The following is an 18,719-nucleotide window of genomic DNA, read 5'->3' on the forward strand; positions in this document are numbered from 1 at the left end:
TTCTTGTTGGGGGGGGGGGGAAGAGATTATTACTAAACCTTGTGTGTTTAATCCTGCTAAATGCTGCTCTCTCTGATGTTGCTGATTAACATTTGAAGCCTATAAAGCTAGGGTATCAGTTATTTGAAACTAGTAGCATACAAACATTTTAATTAAAAGGAAAAGAAGAAAGGGGGGGGGAAAGACCAGTATCATGGTGCCTGCTCTGTGAGGAAGGGATATACACAAGTACTTTGTTACTTGCTTTGCAGGGTATTGGAAGAGGCGGCTCTTTTCCCAGAGAACCTGATGCCCAAAAGATTTATCTTGCTTTAGTGTTTCTTCAGCGCTATATGTTTTATAATCGGGAATGTCCTTTATATGATTTATTGTGGTTTTTGCTTGTACAGAGAATAATTTACTTTCTGAGGATGTGCACTGGTGAGGGGGGGAATGATAGGACCTGTAGCAGCAGCATTCAGCAGTCCTTACAGATGCATGGAGTTGTCTGTGTGTGACAGGAGTAACAGGAATGGGTAGACTTTAAGCACCAAATTTGTAGGAAAAGAAGGACTTAGCCTGCAGAGCTGTGTGCTATCATGCTTCTAGTGGGAATAAATATTTTTGAGAAGAAAATTATCAGCGGTAATTTTGGCTTAAGCTTAGCAATTTTTAGCTGATACAAAAAGAGGCCATTTATTCCACAATCTTCAATGAAGTGGGTGTTCTGGGGTTGGGTTGAGGGGGGTTGTTTAAGGCTCTTGCCCTTCCCTCTAGTATGCTTCCTTCTCATTAGTGCTTGTACAACTGGTTATACAACTATACTGTAAAGCAAAGCTGGGACCATGCTTAAAATACTGTAAAGAGTTTGATTGGTTTTTTTCTTTAAGGTGAATCAATTCTGCATGCAGAGTAACAGGATGACCTTATGAACGTTGTGCAAGCACAGCTCAGGGGGAAGAGGCAGAGCCCAGGGGTATTTCTAGCAGCTTTACAAGCTCCACATTTGTTTTGTGACACCTCAAACCGAGTGGGAGATACATGTAGCCATGTTGATCCCAAAACCTTGCTGTCACTTCAGCTATGAAGTTGCTTCAAGTTTTGTACTGAAGCCATGCTAGGAGACCAGTTTTGAAACTACAGATAGGGTATGCACTTGGGATATATTTTATAGTAGACTTGATGCTCAGCAAGGGCTAGCTGCCCCTCAAAAGGGTCGTCCTATTTTTAGCCTTGTCACTCCCTTTGCACTGTATGTCAGTTCTCTAGAGTTGATCTTCTGTCAGATCAGCAAGCTCTCCAGTCCACCAGAATAAATATTCCTGTTTTTTTCGATCAGATGGATGAACTGATCTGACTCAAGGAAGGGGTGTGGGTGCGCAGCAGGGGCCGCGGCTGCGGGAGCAGGCTCACCCCTTTCACAGGGCTTCCAAGGCTGCAATTTCAGTGACAGCCCACCATTGCTGGCTTATGTGATGGTTGGCCTCAGCAATATTATGGATCTTCCTGCATGAGGAATTATGGACAGTTTTGAAACAAAAATCATCTGAAGCTGAGCCAAGAACTGGGGTGAGGGGAGGTCTTCCCGCCCCGCAAAACATCTGTTCAATGATCTCTTGCTGTTTGTGTTTGCTGAGATGGGGACAGAGTCCGGCTGCTCTGCTTGTGGCTGTTTGACTCCTGTCTGAGCAGCGAGGAAGAAAAGTCCTTGAGGCACAGTGCTGTGTCATCTTGGCCTTTGCCCTCATGCAGTAGTGGATGTGTACAGGAGAGGCATGTCTGAAGTGCAAGTGGTAGGAACTGCCAGCACTTGGATCTCTATTCCCTTATATTTTCAATGCCTGTTTTTGGCTAGTGGTTCTCCTAATGCTTTAAGCCTGCTCTGCTGCTGAAACAAGTGGTTCCACACGTGTCTTCCGCTAGACCCTGTCTCATGCCCAAACAGCACATGTGACAAACACAAGCTCAGAAACCAGTCTACGTTAAAACTAATTGGCAAAGATGGAGTGGTTGATTTTCTAAGTTTGATCACTTCCTTGATTCATTTCGGTGCATGTGAGCACTGAGAGGGAGGGAACAGCATGGGAGAGGGAGTGAGAAGCTGGGGAGCAAGAGCTTATTGTACTGGTTTGGCATTCTGTGGCTTTAGGGTTCAGCTAGATCAGTTCAACCATCTCAGCAGCTTACAGGCTGTTAAAATGTGTTGTCCTTCCTGGTCACATGTCATCCCTTGCATCAGTTCCAGAGTTTTTCCCCTGGGTGGTGTTCTCTCTTTTTTTTTTTTTCCTGTGTGAACTGATTGAGCTCACTGAACTGTCAGAAAACGTTCTATGGTGGTGATGGCCCTTTTTTTTTTTTTTTTTCCCCCCCGTGGTGGGTTTTTTAGGTGGCTCAGGGAACTAATTGGGTTGGTGAGTGTCCAGCTGAGCACTGGAGCTGGTGTGGGGGATTGTATGCGCTTGCCCCCTTCTGAATGCAACAGGCTATTATATTGGTTCAACTTCTTTCTCATTTGACTTCACAACATTGCATCAGTTTGATCCTATCTCCTCTCCATTTTATTCCCAAATATTAGCAACCGATGAAGGATCTTCCGCTTCCTGTGGCTTTTATTAAAACTCTTCAGAAGAATCCCTGGCACTTCCCCTTGGAGGTTTAAGTGTTCTGGAGCCTCATGCCAGTGGCTTGTGGCTGGTGGCGGGATCCACTGGTTAATGAACTTGGGAACTGGCTTAGCTGGAACTTAGTCCAGCTTTTCTTGTTTTTCTTCTGGGCATCTTTGTGCACCTTTCACAATTTGTTTATTGAATTGGAGCAGACTTTTTTTTACGTCCATGTTAAAAATTGTTATGCTGTGATTGCATTAGCACCTGGTCCCTTCAGCAGCGGTTGTGTTGGAGAATAGGAAAATTAGCAGTAACTGGTGCTGTTATTGAGTTCCTGTGCGCTGCTTGAAGCTAACTATTGAATAGAAAGGCAATCATGGTAAATTTTGAAAGTTAGTGTGGTAGGGTTCTTTTAATGCGCTGCTGTCTAAAATTAAAAGGATTAATACTTGTATTGTGACATTGAATCTCTATTAGCCCTTGAAATATTTTGTCCGAAGTGTTTTTTTAATTAGTCTTTCAATCTTAAACATTCTATGCCAAGAGTAACTTGTGCAAGGTTTCATCTTTAAATTGGTTTGAGTTACCAAAGCACAGAAAACTCGTGTTCATTTATGGTCTCTTGAAATGGCTTCGCTGAATCTTGGGCCCAGCATAAGAATTGAATTCCCACATGTGCTACTTGCAGTTTCATTCTAAAGGGCTGTCTGAAGGAAGGCAGGAATGAAAGTGCTCTTTCAGCTACAAGTACAGTACTTCAGCAAAATCAAATTTGGCTGTCGTTTGAGGTCAATGGGGGCTTTATGTTGAAAGCAAATGCTTCTATATTAGGGTGGGGGGTGGAGTCAAACAGTTGAAATAAGCTTAATTGCAGGTTGAAGCTGAATAAGATACTATCAGAGATTTTTTTTGTCTTCCTGCCTGTACATCTTCCTTGTCTTATATCTTGAATACTTTCTCATCCTTTGAGTGTCTTATTGCTGTGAACAGAAGACTTGACTGTTGTTTCTGTGTTGCTGTTAGCTTTGCAACCCAGAGGTTTGCTTTTGAGGTATCAATTTCATATGCTTTGGGGAAATAAAAACAAGATGCAATGGATGTGGGTGTGAGAGGAGATGAGGATATCTGTCTAAAAACAAAATGAGAAACTTGTTTGTATTTGGCTTCAAATACATCTTATGTAAAAGGAAATCTTTTTACCCTGGTGTACTTCCTACTGTGGTTTAGTATAGTTTTATAACTTGGCAGTTGGTGAATTATTCAAATATCTTGAAACCCCTTCCCCTCTGGATTTTCTTTTCATTGCTTTTGAAATATATACTGATGTTACCTGAAAGATTGATTCCGCCCTCCCCCCAGTAATATTGCTTATCTTTGTTTTGACTTGCAAGAATTTAAAATTATCCATGCTTCAGCCTAATTTTTAATCAGGAAGTATAAAATGGTAGACCTAAGTCGATCTTGAATGACATAATTGATACCTTGAGATACTTAATTTCTTAATGAGAAGGGTTTTTTTTTCTTTAAAAACTGATACAAAAAAGGGCAAGAATATATTTATGGACGGGGGCAAAAAAAAAAATTTTATCTCGCTAAGTGACAGATGTCAAGAACTGATTTACAAGATAGACCATTTGAGAACAGTTAGGAGGCTCAGTACGCTGTTGAAAATGGTCATTTGTTGTAATTTTCTTGTATTAAGAAGGTTTACAGATCTTTACAGGCCAGGGACAAAAAATACAAATTGTACAGTGTTTATGAAAACCAAATCTAAGGATATTATGAGTTGCCTTGATATTTATCTCTTATTTCTCATTTTTAGTATATTTTCACACTAAATTGATATATAGGAGGTATGTGTACCTAGTCTTAATATTTTTGACTGAGAAGGTGATTTTCTTTTTGCATGTGAAAAATTGTAATACAGGTTTTCTGGTAAGTAGTTGTGTTGTCCTTCACTAATGACGCAGTGACTAAACAGTAACTTGTGAATTCATGTGACTATTGTTAATTATAATTATTATGCATCAAGCATGTGTTACTATGCTTGTCTTTCATTTTATAATTCTCATTCACAGTATCAGGTGTTCAGGTTTCACGAAGAGGTCAGCATAGGTGTCCCCCTCCCCTACCTCCCCTTAACTTCCTGCTAGAAGCAGTCATTCTTCCAATATTTTCTAAAATGACTTTTCTTTGTGGGCTATATATTGACCATAAAGTGGTGGGGCTGGGAGGGTCTGTATGTATGGCTCATGCAAAGCATACATATGACTGTATCTGTATTATTGGGCAGACTTCGTAGACTTTTTAGGAAAGGGCATTGAGTTACCCGCAAGGTGTCTTTTCTAGAAGATCTTTTTGCTGAGCTATAGGAAACTCCAGATTTTCTGGAGTTTACAGTCAACTGTAAAAGAAGGGTTTTCTCGGGCCTCTAAATAATGGGCTGTATGTATCAATTTCAGGTTTATAGAAGAAGGGAAAATGGCTCAAGAAACTAACCGTAGCCAAGTGCCTATGCTTTGTTCCACTGGTTGCGGATTTTATGGGAATCCTCGTACAAATGGCATGTGTTCAGTGTGCTACAAAGAACATCTTCAAAGGCAGAACAGTAATGGTAGAATTAGCCCTCCTGGTAAGTAACGCTAACGTACATCTGTTTGAACAACTCAAAATGACACAGTAGGCAGCAACTTGCTTGCTGATCATGTCCAAATACTAAAAGTATAGGAGCATAGGTGCAAACCATTTTATTCAAGTATCTTACCTTATGGAATGAGCTTGGATGAAGTGCTCAAATATAGTCGTGCTGTGATTAATCTGCTCGGAAATAGACTCTTGCTAATACCTTTTGTATTAATCTGAGTGTTTCCAATTTGAAGATATAAAAATGCAGAAGAATGCTATAACAACATATTTTTCCTGAAATTACTGACAGTAGATATAACATTTAGCTTGGGGAATGTTTGTGAAAAGCATTTAAAATACAGATAGTTAATTTCTGCAGCCTGATGCTGAAGGATTAACCTGTAGACACTTTTTAAGAATAGTTTGTCCTAACTTCAGAGATACTTTTTGTCCTTTTTGGCCCAGTGCCCCACGTGCTATGATCTTTCCTACAAAGCAGATTTCCCACTGGAATAAGTGCTGTCTTCCTACATTCACTCTCTATAAAAAACTAGAGGGCTCTCCCCCCTTTAAATTAATGGTGCCCTCAGAAAGAGGAACCCTTTCTCTGCTCTGTTCACCCCGGTGTTTTCAACTTCAGCATGTTCTGCAGGGGGAAGGAGGGTTAGGGAGTGCTTCCCTGAAGCTTCTAAAGTGTCTCTTCTGGCTTGGCTGAATACTGACAGCAAGAAATCTCATGGCGCACTCTTGAAGACTTCCCTCCTTGACTTTAATATTAACTTGACTTTTAAAATTGAAGCAATAGCTTCCATTGAAGTCTGGGGATCTAGGTTCTGCAACATCAAAATGAATCCTAAGTTGGCATTAGGATGCTACACTACTGTTTCTCACAGATCCATCTTAGTTTTTTAAACAAAAACCAAGCTTATGTCAGAATACTGCAGTTTGTGCTGAGAAAGCTGTTTGTAGATTCTTTAATTAGCAGAAAATAGTAACTATTTTAAAGCTCCAGCTTCAAAACTTTGTGCTGTGTAACTTCTGGGGGCCTGGGACTGGAACATGATCAAAATATGGCCAAACATAATTACTTTTTGTAAAATTATGTTTCATTATGATATAGGCTGAGATTCAATGACTTTCCTGGCTGGTGTCATGGGGGTCGAAGAATAATTGCATTGTATAACTTTTGTAATCCCAGGAAGCGTAACACATTTTACATTAGTGTCTTCCTTCCAGCAACTTCTGTCAGTAGTATAACTGAGTCCTTACCGGTTCAGTGCACAGAAGGCAGCGCCCAGGAAACTCAGTCAACTTTAGATTCTACATCGACTCCATCTATGCAGCCAAGGTAAGCTGTTTCTCTCTGTTATTCTGTGTTTTTACGTAAAAAATCTCTATCAAAATGATTAAATGAAGTGTACTGATACTGTATAATTAAATGCTAGGACCTGGATTAGGAAAACGTGCAAGATTTAACTGCTAACTGTAAAGCATGGGATTTCACAGTAAATAGTAGCTGATCTGTTAGCTACATTTTGCATTCAAATGCAAATTCCTCTTTAGAATTTAGCCTCAAATAGGAGCATTGCCAGCTTCATGCTGCTCTACAGAGGTTTGTCTGGCTAGTCTTCTGACTCTACAACGTGCAGTTGGCTGTACATTTACCAAAGGAGCGCTCTTTCCATCTTAGAAATTTGAAGATTTTGTAAAATGGCAGAACGCTGTTTACTAGAGCTATCATAAATAAATGTATGATAATGTGTTAACAAACTAGTTGCTTCACAAAAAGTGGAGCATATTAGAACAGGTTAAAGATATCTGAATCTTAGTACAAGTTGTGCTACTGAACTGATTTATTAAACAAATAATTTCCAACTGGATTATTCAAGGAGACATAATGTCCTCTTGTAAATCGCTCAGACTTACTAAGTGCTCTCCGTTTGTAAAAGCTAAATATTTGTTTATATTTAGTGGCTGCATTTCAGTTTAGAATGACACAACCAATAGTGACTTAAGTGCTTTGGAAATTTTTTGAGTGAAAAATGTAAGTGTGTTATACTATGTAAGCTAACTTGCAGTAATATTCATTCCAACTTTGCTTTAAAAATCAGAATGTAGTAAAACACAGGCCGAGGGTGATTTTATCAGTTATTGTTGGCTGATTCTGTTCAAACTGTTTTCTGCTCCTTAGCTTTTTATAGGAGGTGTTATCTCATGCTTGGATCCTGCATATGAACTGAGTGCTAGGTGCCATGCTTGATGCTATATTTGATCTTTCCATTCTGGGATTTCTAATTGGGGTGGAAAATAGATATCTTGCCCTGATACAACTCTTCTGGTATGCGTAAAAGGGAAAAAAAAAAAGAAAACAAAATAAAAACTTCATCCAGGTCAATGCGCAGAGGTGAACTAATTACAGTGCCTTTTGTTTGTTTTCTCACACAACCTTTATAATACTATGAGGGGAAAAAAAAATCTCTTTGATCACTAGCTTGATTACTGGTTACAGGAGAAATGAGTGGATGGTTGTTTTTAGGCTTGCACATCAAAAAATCAGTGTCACTTGTTCTTTTTTCCAAAATAAAAGCAGGGATTCAACTTCAGTCTCTGGTAATACCTCAGAGTTATGATAGTCTGAGGAAAAGTCTACTAAATTGACAGTGCCCTTTTGTAGGTGACCAAATTTGCAGTTCAAGACCTACATGCAATTCTTGGCAATTAAAATTGCGACTCCAATGCCCTGGTTGTGTCATGGACTACTGGTAGGACTTTGCTTATTCATGGGCTGCTGGATAATCCAATTTGTTGGATTCAAAGTAAATCCCTAAGTGGAAAGGGAGAAACAAACTGGGCACAAATGGGGCAGTGCTACCTCTCGCTTGGCACAGACAAGCTCTGTCTTGTTCCATAGTAGAGCTGCTGGATGAGCAGTTTGACTGCAAGTGAACTGCTGGTATCAATCTCTCCCCCATAACTGTCCAGGGTATTCATCTGTGAGTTCTCAGCCACTATGTGGTTTTAGCAGTATGGCTGACAGGGTTGGGAAGTTTGGCCAGCACCACTTTACACTGCGAAAATCTAAGGGGTTCTGTGTACAGCTGCAGATGCTTTATTACTGGAAACATTGACATGCTGCAATTTTCTTGTTCGTATCACTAGAACACCAAAAGTAGCTCCTCTACAATTATCTTGCTGACTTATGTTATAAAAATCCTTGCATATTGGATGTTGCATTGTTGCTTCTGTGTGGAAGGATGGTATGCCAAACTACCCAAAATTTTTTTTTTCCCTTTTTATAGTTGAACTGCTTTATTGCATTCAATATGAATGCAAAAATGGTTAACTTTTTCATCAGTTTAGATTGTCCAGTATTCTTAGACACTGTGGCGTTTTTAAATGATTACAGAAACAACTTCAGAGTGAAAAGTTTTTGCATGCTCGTTCATCAAGACGTACTCTAATGTATTTCTTTCAGGAATGCTCTATAGAACATGGACATGCCTCATAAAAACATAACTTTTTTTTTGCCCCCTCCAGCCCTGTGTCAAGTCAGTCACTTTTAACAGAATCTGTAGCATCATCCCAACCGGATAGTACGGCTGTGGACAAAACAGTACCTGAGAGAGAAGATTTGCAAGGTTGGTGCCTGATTTTCGGAGACAGAACTTATGAATAATGTTTTAAAAATGTTGACTGTTCTTAATATACTCCTGTTCAAGGGATGGCATATTCTCAAACCTAAGTATTCTGTGAAATTGGAAGGCTAAGTAAGGATAAACTTTCTTTTCTCAAAAGGCAAGTCTTGAACTGAAAACTTCTATGTTTAACTGGGGATTTCAGTATCTGCTGTAACAAGTGTGTTAATTGGGGTTGGAAAGGCACATCGTAAATCAATCTACTGTTCTGTTTTTATGCACAGCTATGACATGTAAGTAGAGTTTTGAGTATCTGTTATTTCTCAGAGTAGTAATTTGCAGCAAGTATCACAGAAGTTTATGAGTATATTTGTGATGGAGGGTGTTATGACATAGCTATTATAAGAACAGTGTTAGTATCTTGTATAAACATGAAACACCTGTAAAAAAACCTTTCACCTATGAACTGTAGTGGTGCAATATTTTGACCCGCTGAAATTCACTTTATCAAATATAAAATTACCAAACCACACACTCTGGTGGTTTGAAGGAAAATGGCTGAGTGAGTGGGTGACTTTAATTATATTGGCCTGAAATCCTTATTGCTGGTACAATGTAAAGTTTTTTTTTCTTTGATTTTTTTTTTCTTCCTTTTTATGTGCAGGCTTGCAGAGCTTAAAACTAAAGACTTTTTAATAGTATTTCTTAGGAAAATGCAAAAATGCCAGATAGTGTACAAAATTTGCTCAGACTTGTAATCCATAGACATTATAAAAGATATTTAAAGGTAAGTCAGTGAGTATTCTGCCTTTACTTCTGCTGACACAGCTAAGGCTTTAGTGGGTAGAGTTACGTTTCTGTAGACTAGTCTAAACATAGGAGTTTCAGTTTTCCACACATACAACATGTAATTCCACTTAAAGATGCTAAATAGAAGTTTTTTCATTGTACCTCTGGTATCAAAGTTCTGCTTTTCAGATACTTTTCTAAACCCGAGCTCTCCCTTTTTGTAGGGTGGAATAGAAGAGTCATTATTCAGCTACTGTGCTGAGTAAGGCCACCTCCTCAGTCACACAAACAGGAGCTGTAAAACTTGGAGAAAAGGTTTTAATGCTAATGCCATTTTGTACTAGCCTTTGAGATGTCAATTATTAGAAACATGTTTACTCTTAAAGCTATATTCTACACATGTTCTAATACCTGCTATTTAGTTTGTTTTCTGGAGCTGAGAGCTCTTGTTGCTTCAGTTTTGACAATGCACATAAGGCTTGCTCTTAATACCAATCAATGATGTCTGGCCTTACCCAGCTTGGGAGAAGAGCAAGTGCTGAAAAGGCGTATGCTTCTTAAGTTCTATATATTTGCACAGCAGAGGTAGGTTTGCAAGCTAGATTTTTAGTTGATATACCTCTGAGTATGGCTCTACTTTCATCCCTGTTCTGTAGTATGGGGAACCTGGGATGTGCTGCCTGCCAGCTGTAACCCAGCTCCCATCTCTTTCTGGGAACCTCAGAATGCCTCAGTCAGGCACATGAATATTGCACTGCAGGTTTATGCTGATATGGATGTGGCATATATCAGAGAATATAAAGGCAACTTCTGTAAGCTGATCTTCCTAGTACCCTGTCTTTTTTTTTTTTTTCTCCTTCCTGTTAGTCTCATGATTCTTTGTCTTCCATCCAGTGCCTGAATTAGTCTCTCTGTTTACATATGTATCTTACTTGCTTGGCTTAGCTGTAAGTTGAAACTCTAGGTTTGCAGCATCTGCTGTCTTTTCACTGGGAGGCGGGGGGAGTGCTTTATTTTAAAATAATCTTTGATGCTTGTACTGTGAGATGACTTGGTCCTGTGAAAAGACTTTTCCCAGCAAGTTTTCAGAGGAATGTTTCTTTTACCCATTTGGATAAATTCATGCTCCCTCTAATTCTCCACCTCCCTATGAGAAGATAAGGTAGGTTTCTCAAACTAGAAGCTTTGATTTCAGGAGTGTATTCACATTTTACAATATGTATTTCAAGGATCAACCTATATCAGGTGTTTAGAGTACTCAGCTGTGTCCTCTGTCCTTTTCTTTGTACCATAGTGATTTCTAAACTAAGAACACCACCACCATGTAATTGCAGTTCTAAATTACAATCCCTATTTATAACTTACTGTGGCAGGGTCAGCCTCATTTTCCAAAGAGTTGCTTCTGTGCTATCCCTTAACTGAAAATCATAGGAAATGTAGTGTTTCCACTTTTAGATTTGCTTTCAAAATGTAAGTTTGTAAAGAAAGCAGCTTGTAATGGATGCTAAGTGGATTTCATAGAATTGTTGTCACAATTGTGCATCCTGAAGTTTTTTTGTTTTGATTTTTTTCCCACACATCATTCAGAATTTGAATTTTAGGCTGCTGACAAGAATGTAATAGAAATGTGTGAATCAAAGTTATTTAGTATTGTCTGGCTTTGTAGCATTTAAAAAAAGAAAAAAGTCACAGAACTGTGGGAGTTGGTCCCAGACTGAAGAGCTTATAATGCTACTTCTGTTAATGTAGGGGAGGAAAAAAAGAAATTGTCTGCTTTGATCATTCCATATTTATTCTGATAAAAATCTTGCTTTGTTGGAATGTCTGTTCTGGGGCAAATTGTTTTATGCTACTTGTAAGTTAGTCTATTGTAGTTATATGTAGTTGAGGTCCCCTTAACTTGCTGTTTAACAAAATTTACTAGGCTACAATAACAATGAATGAAAGATTGGATGAATAGTTAGGCTTTCTTAGATTACTATTATTATTTTTTAAAGCAGACAGATAAATGGGACTTGAGCTGTGTGCACACAGTCCTTGCTGTTTGCAGACAAGCTAAAACTACAAAGGGATAAAAATCCCAAAGAGCAATTCAGATTTGTTTGTCTTCATTGATTTTATGCATTGCAAAAGAAATAGAGGAAAACTGTAGAATATGTTAATAAATCTAGATTTGACATGTAGTGACTGTGTCATAATGCTTGTAGGTACTGAACACTGCAAAAAGCCCAGACACTAGGTAGTAGCTAATATATACTTTTTTAAGTTTAATGTTCTTAAATATCATTAACATATCATTAACGATGACCTTAAATGAAATGCCTTAAGGTACAATCCAGCTTTTGTGGCAGCTTTCTTCTGAGTATCTCTGCAACTCATTTTAGATTGCCTCGTGGACTGTTGTACCTTTTGGTCAACATTATGGCCCTGTTAGGATTAGTCAGTCAGGATTCCTTATTTGTTAGCCAGGGCATTAATGAGGCTGCCTCCTGGCAAGCCTGCAAGCAGGTAAAGAGGTGCTTCACTTCTCTAGGATTAATGAGTTTAAAGCCATCCAGGTTAGGATTCATGCTTTATATTTCAGGGAGGTTTTTAAAGGTAAATGAAACTTGTCATGGAAGGCAGGAGCACTCCACCACAGACGTTATGGAGCTCTTACAACTCAAGAACATAGGGCTAAAAGTATAAATCGTATTAACGGGTATTGGAGAGGTCCACGTATTAGCATTGCAAAATGCAATCCGTTGTGTAACATGGTGTGGTTAGCATTTTGAAAAATCAAAATACTAACTAAGATTTAGCTAACTACTTAAAAGGTGCATGGCTGTTCTTTTCAATGAAGTCGTCTGGTTTTGCAGTCATCTAGGATTTTTGTGAGGTAAAACAGTTTAAAAATTCAGTCATTGCTGACTAAGTTAAAGAAAAAGATATTAAAACAATTAAGTTGCTACAGAATTTTACATGGAGATAACCTGCACCTAAGGTGAATGCTGTTGAACTAATGGCATCAACTTCAGTGGACCTTATCAGGGCTAGTAGACAGAACTGGAAAGGAATTGATGGATACTTCAGATTTTTGTGACAGTACCAGGGGCTTGGAGGTACAGTATGATTATGACACAAGAATAGAAAATAATATAGGATATCCTGATTTACTGGATGAATGTTCCAGGGAGAGAAGAAACATTCCCAAGAAAGATTTAAAACTAAGTTCTGTAGATAAGCATGCTTTTATTTAATTTATTTAATTTGCCTCTTCCTAACACTGAAACAGTGTATTTTAGGCTGATTACTTCAGCTTGGTGTTAAAATGTTAAGAAGTAGGGATCTTCTGCTTAAATTTAGCGTCACATTTCATTCCTCTGGAGGAGTAGGTGTTCTTCTTCCTAGGTCTGGTCAGATGCACTTAAGAGGTAAAGGTAGCTGTTAATACTCTTCCTGTGGGAATGAGGAAGCTTTTTCTTTGAGAAGCTCTGCCTGGTAATACAGGGGCGATAAATGTAAAACATCCAGAGTAGGGAGAGAGGAGAGAACAGAGGAGGTGTCAGGAGTCTTGCAGCAAACGCACAGAATTCTGTGTTGTGCCTGCAGGGATGCAAGGACTGGAGTGTGCTTTATCTTGTGGGTGCTGTTTTCATGGTCAGTCGGAGTACACTGAAGTTCAAGCAGGGTTGGCACAAGCAAAGCAGTAGCAAAAGCTTCTGCCTTCAGGAGGAAATCCAGACTCTGCTTGTTTTGATCAGCGAAGAACATGCTCTGTACAACAGGGAACTTCAGTGGCCAGCCCAACTTGTCAGCTCCAGAAAAATGAGTGTGTGTTCATGCTTTATTCCTTTTTGGTTAGTTGGCAGCTTGTACTGGTGCTGCCAGTGCTTCTGTTCTCCAGCTAAAGGCAGAGCTGGGACTGGGGGAAGGGAGGGAATCGGTTCAAGCAAAGCAGGCAGCAGCATCCTGGAATCCAGACAAAGTACAGAAGCTGGGAGTGGCTGCAATATGTTTCCTGTGAGCTCCAAGCTGGGTGGTATTGCATTTTACCTGGCTTTTTTCTATTGCCTTCATCGCAGCTAGCTTATAGGCGGAGCTTTATAAGACTGGCACTTTGTCATCTAAAGGTGGCTTAGTGGTTGAGGTTTTTGAGTCAAAAAGAGGATTTTGAGTTAAATCTCTGGCTTCTATGCAAAAGCAAATTGAGATCTAAAATTTATGGTTACTACAGTAGATACAAAGTGACTCGTGGCAGCAGTAGAAGAATCTTCCCACTCAGTTCTACAGTGAGCAGCAGCCCTTAAATATTTTTAAACCTTTTTAATGTGAGAGCCATACGCACAAAGAAAATGTAAGTATGTATGTATTTGAGAGCCTTGTTATGCAGGGAACAGTGCCAGTTTTTCCTAAATTTGGCTAATAGTTACAGAGGCTTTTAGTAAAACTTATATTGAGGTAACTGGATTTTGCTACAACAGGAAATGCAAACTTGAGACTGTTAGCTGCTAAACACTAATTCATGGCATGAAGCTTTCTTAATGAATTAATAAACACTGCAATGTGTGTTCTGTATTACAAGAGTTCATTTGAGTAAGTCTTACTGCTTCTGATACTTATCTTGCATCTTTTAATCCTTATTGCTTTTGACTCTTACCTTGCAAACCTTTGGATATTATCTGTCCACTCAGAAATGTGCCCTTCAACAGCCATTTAAAGCCATTGAACCTTTTTTTGGAAACTATCAATTCTTATAAATTTCAGGACAAAGAAAAGCTCTGCTTGTAACATAGATGGTGATTTTTTTAAAGGATTTAAAAAACCATGTATGAGAGTTTATCTTTGCTAGATTAACCTTTGGAATATACTGTCCACTCGGCAAAGTCTTTGCTGGTGGTCAGGTGTTTTGCTACCCATTGATGTTGCTTGGTACAGACTATAATGTTTTGATACATTGCAAACATTGCAAAAGTGGAAAGTGCCCTTTCCTTTCAAAATAAAAAAAAATCACCAGAGTAGCAGCACAAGAAAAAACCCCATCAGAATTGTCATGCAGAACAGCAGTCGGCTGGCATAGAACTAGCATAGAACTGCCTCTGACAGCCTCCGCCTGACAAAAGTCCAGCTGCACAGAGATGCCTGCAGCTTTTTCCCTGACAAATGTCTGGGCTTGCTGTTGTGTTCCCTTCTTTACAGCATTGGTTCTAGCTCTGCTTCCATTGACACTCCTCCCAGCTGGAGCTTGCTTTCGTTCTTTGCCTCTTTGCCGCAGATACTCCTAGCTTCCGTGTACCTTACTCACTGGAGACTTGTCCTGCTGTGATCTAGAAATGGCTGGTAGGCAGAGATTGGCTCTTAGCCCTTCTTGAGATTAAGTTGAGTTTTTTGGTTTCTATTTCTGTTTTGTAATGTGAGGAATGTGCAAATACTTGAGGAAAACGAGCCAATTTCTATTTTTACCTGGGTCAGGCAAATACTACCATTACTTGTTTATATTCTCCCACACAACCTGTAACCTGTCTCTTTCAGATGTAAGAGAATATTAAAGTAGGTTGAAAGTTGTCTTAGCGAAAGTGTCTTTAAAATGAGGTGTTTACCTGCTTCCTTCTGGTTTCAGGATAGTGTATTTCCTCCCTGTAAGTCCGTCTATCTTGAGCTAATGATGTCCCACCCCAGGTAGCGACTAGCCCCTGTGTAGGCTTTTTCCAGATGTGCAAGAGCAGCAGTGTCACAGTGGTAGAGATTTGTTCTGAAACACTGCATTTTGTGTGGCCTCAGTACTGCAGCCTTCAGCAAAAATAATGTTGATTCAGTATTTGAAAGGGAGTGTTTTACTCAACTGATCCTAATAAATACAGTGCTTCTTACAAGCAGATTTTTAGGAACCGGACTAGTAACAGTGGTGAGGAAACACTTGGTGTTGGGTTCTTTTCCCAAATCTGACAGCACTGACTCTTACTCTTAAATCTAATTTCTAATTATTCTGTTTCTTTACGGTGTTTTTGTACTGTGAACTTTGTATGAGCATTTGGTGAATTCTCTAATTAAATTAGATTGAAGGTCTAGAAGCAGGGAGTTCCAGTACCGCTACTGAGAGTCCATTACACTTCAGACATGGTAGCTGCGGCAAAATGGCTAACCCCAGAACCTAAAGTTACAACACGGGCTTTAGATTATTGTATGACTTAAACAGAGGAAAGGGAGAGACACAGATGGTTTTTTTTCCCCATTGTTCTTATTAACTTTTTTAATGTTAGCTTCAGTGTCAGAGAACGCAGAGCCTACACCTGAAGAACAAGACAAGTCGCTTGACAAACCTAAACAGAAAAAGAATCGTTGTTTCATGTGCAGGAAGAAGGTTGGACTTACTGGTAAGAAATTCTGATCTCACTTTTCTTAGACAGACTTGTTTAGGCTTTGGACCGTTGAAAGGTTCTTCTCTTAAGGGGAAGGTGGGTCATGGTCATCTCCATGTTGCTGATTTGAAATAAAACTTGGCCAAAGGTGCTTTCAGCTTGGCTCTTACTAGATTTAGTCATTCGTGTATTATTTTGTTTTTCAGCTTCTTGTCGTTAAGTGAAATTCATAATTTCAAATACTTCCCTTTGGAGGTCTGCTTAGCTGAGGAATTGGATGATAGTTTGCTGCCGTTCACTAACCAGCTTTGCAGTGGTTCTGTGAAAGGGCCTCAGAAAACTTGAGTTCTGTGGGGTGAAGATTCATAAACAAAGAAAAAGAGCAGGAGGTCTCTAGAAATGTGTTTTGTGCTAGTGTATCATGTGGTAGGAAGGAATGGTCAAGTCAAAACTTACTGTAATCGCTTAAAAATGTATTATTTGTGATTCTTATGCTTTCTGCAGCAGAGGCTCTTTGGCTGATTGACACTGGTGACTGAGATTTATTGCTAGTGAGTGAACACATTCAGGATTTAAAACAAACCAGTATAATTAAGAATGTTGAAATGTCTAAGCTAATATTTCTGTCCACAGGGTTTGAGTGTCGGTGTGGAAACGTTTACTGTGGTATGCACCGTTATTCAGATGTACACAGTTGCTCTTACAATTACAAAGCTGATGCTGCTGAGAAAATCAGAAAAGAGAATCCTGTAGTTGTCGGGGAAAAGATCCAGAAGATCTGAATTGCTGCTTCTGCTGGAATACAAAATCCTCTGACCATCTGCAGATTAAATTGACTTGAGCTTTTTTCCTTAGTCATCAGGAATGTAGAGCAGTGTATCTTGCCTAGACCTTTTAATCATGCATGTCATCAGATGAATAGATTTTTTTGGTTTTGTTTTTTGTTTTGAAAATGACTCTGAACATTTATTTTCATTGCAGTTTTCTGTGGCTGAAGACTTAAGTAAACTTTACAAGTATTATCCTTTAAGATAATTTTAATTTTAGTTGAGTGCAGAGGGCTTTTATAACAAACGTGGAGAAAATATTGGAGGGCTGTGCTTTTCCAGGATAAAACATGCATGCGTTAACTTTGCAGTTTATTTTCTTGTTGTATATAGCTTTTCTCTGCAGCACAATTTCCTTTTTTTGATAATGCCTTGTATGGCACAACTAGTTATCAGTAACTGAATGTATTTTAATCATTATGGCTGCTTCTGGTTTTTTTTCCCATTAACGAGAGGTTATACATGTTCGCATATTAGCTTGTTTGCACCCTCTACCTATTTATGTATGAATCATTTGTAATGAGAGTGTGTGCTGAGATTGTCTGCGTGGTTTTTTTTTTTAAATTGGTTTTTGTTTTTGTGTGTGTGGGGGGAAGGCTGTATGCACTTCACTGACTGCAGGTTTCATTGGGATTACATCCATCAGTCTGTCTGTACACAAATATGAAGAATGATCTGAAGTATCTGTGCTGTATTTATGTTTATCCACGTCTTAACTTTGATTAAATAAAATTTAAAAAAATCAGAGCCCCTGTGGCTGTCACTGGCATCTGTAACTTGGATTTCTCTTGCTTTATTTTCATGGGGATCTTCTATTGGTGGTTCTTTTACTTACAGTGTATTTATCCACAGAGACTGTCCATATCCCAATGCTAGCTAACTTCTGTTTTTTTTTTTTACCTTTTCACCTATAACTATCAGAGACTACAATTTCCAGAAACTTTCTACCTTGTGCGTTGGTACATTCTGCATGGGGAGTCCTCCATGCTTCCTGTGCAGCGTGTCACTCGTGCAGGAGTTGGGGTCACTTGTGACAACGTGCTTCAGTTGGGGGCAGACCTCCAGGTAAAACAGATGTGGCCAGTGACTGGGCTGTGGATCCATGCGTGTGATTCTGGTTCTAGGAAATACAGCTGTGGGGTTTGTGATCCAGCGTCTGACAGACAGCACTGCACAGACTTCCTTGAAGTTAGGTGGGAGAATGGTTCTTGAGACAGTTTCTCCAGTGAGATGTCTTTACTTCCGAGGCTTGAAACCCATAGACTTCAACGTTGAACACTGCCACAGCCACCCTCCACATGCTTCTTAGCGGATCTACAGGCTTGTAAGTGATCCCCATTTGGGGGTAGGAGGAATGGTTCTTTTATTGTCTTGTGAGGGTGCTCAGTAACTTCTTTTAATTAAGACTGCCTGTCTTGTCAGATCAGAGCCTGTGCCTCAACCATTCAACCACCCTGGTCATCCATATAACTTAAAGGTTGAGTGGTTTATGTAGAACCATGGTAACTTCAGCCAGTGCTGCTTATCACCAAACTTAACAGTACACTGAAGTAGAACTAATTCCTCTCCAGATGGTACTGCCCTGCAGTTGAAATTTCACTTGGTGACTTGCTGCTGCTTTCGAGCATTTGTGAAATAACTGAGATTGCATGGCTTTATTTAAAACATTAAATTTTTAAGCAAAGCTGGCTACGCTACATCCTTTAAAATTCTGAATGCTCTTTAAAAGCTATGGCTGGCAATTAGTAGATAAAGCACCACATTTAGCATATAAACACTACGCAGCAGAAGGAGCTTTCTCTATCAGATAGCTGTGGAAAGTAATCTGCAAGACCCAATAATAAATGAAGTATCTTGTGCTTGCAAAAATGGCTTAACCACTATCTATGAAGCACATGGCTTTTATAGTAAAAGAGGGAA

General features: G+C 39.2%; 1 protein-coding gene across 2 annotated transcripts in view; it reads left to right on the forward strand.

Annotated features, from left to right (window-relative positions):
• Positions 1-17,546, forward strand: part of ZFAND6 (zinc finger AN1-type containing 6) — a 38,275-nt gene extending 20,729 nt beyond the window's left edge. For both annotated transcript variants that reach the window (XM_075159925.1, XM_075159926.1), the window contains 5 exons: positions 5,048-5,217; positions 6,447-6,558; positions 8,748-8,848; positions 15,874-15,987; positions 16,606-17,546. In XM_075159925.1, the coding sequence (XP_075016026.1) occupies positions 5,067-5,217; positions 6,447-6,558; positions 8,748-8,848; positions 15,874-15,987; positions 16,606-16,754 (627 nt within the window). In that variant the 5' untranslated portion in view covers positions 5,048-5,066 and the 3' untranslated portion in view covers positions 16,755-17,546. The remainder of the gene's footprint in view (positions 1-5,047; positions 5,218-6,446; positions 6,559-8,747; positions 8,849-15,873; positions 15,988-16,605) is intronic.
• Positions 17,547-18,719: the final 1,173 nt, after the last annotated feature.

Source organism: Calonectris borealis, chromosome 11 (genome assembly GCF_964195595.1).
Source record: "Calonectris borealis chromosome 11, bCalBor7.hap1.2, whole genome shotgun sequence".
In the NCBI taxonomy this organism is placed as follows: domain Eukaryota; kingdom Metazoa; phylum Chordata; class Aves; order Procellariiformes; family Procellariidae; genus Calonectris; species Calonectris borealis.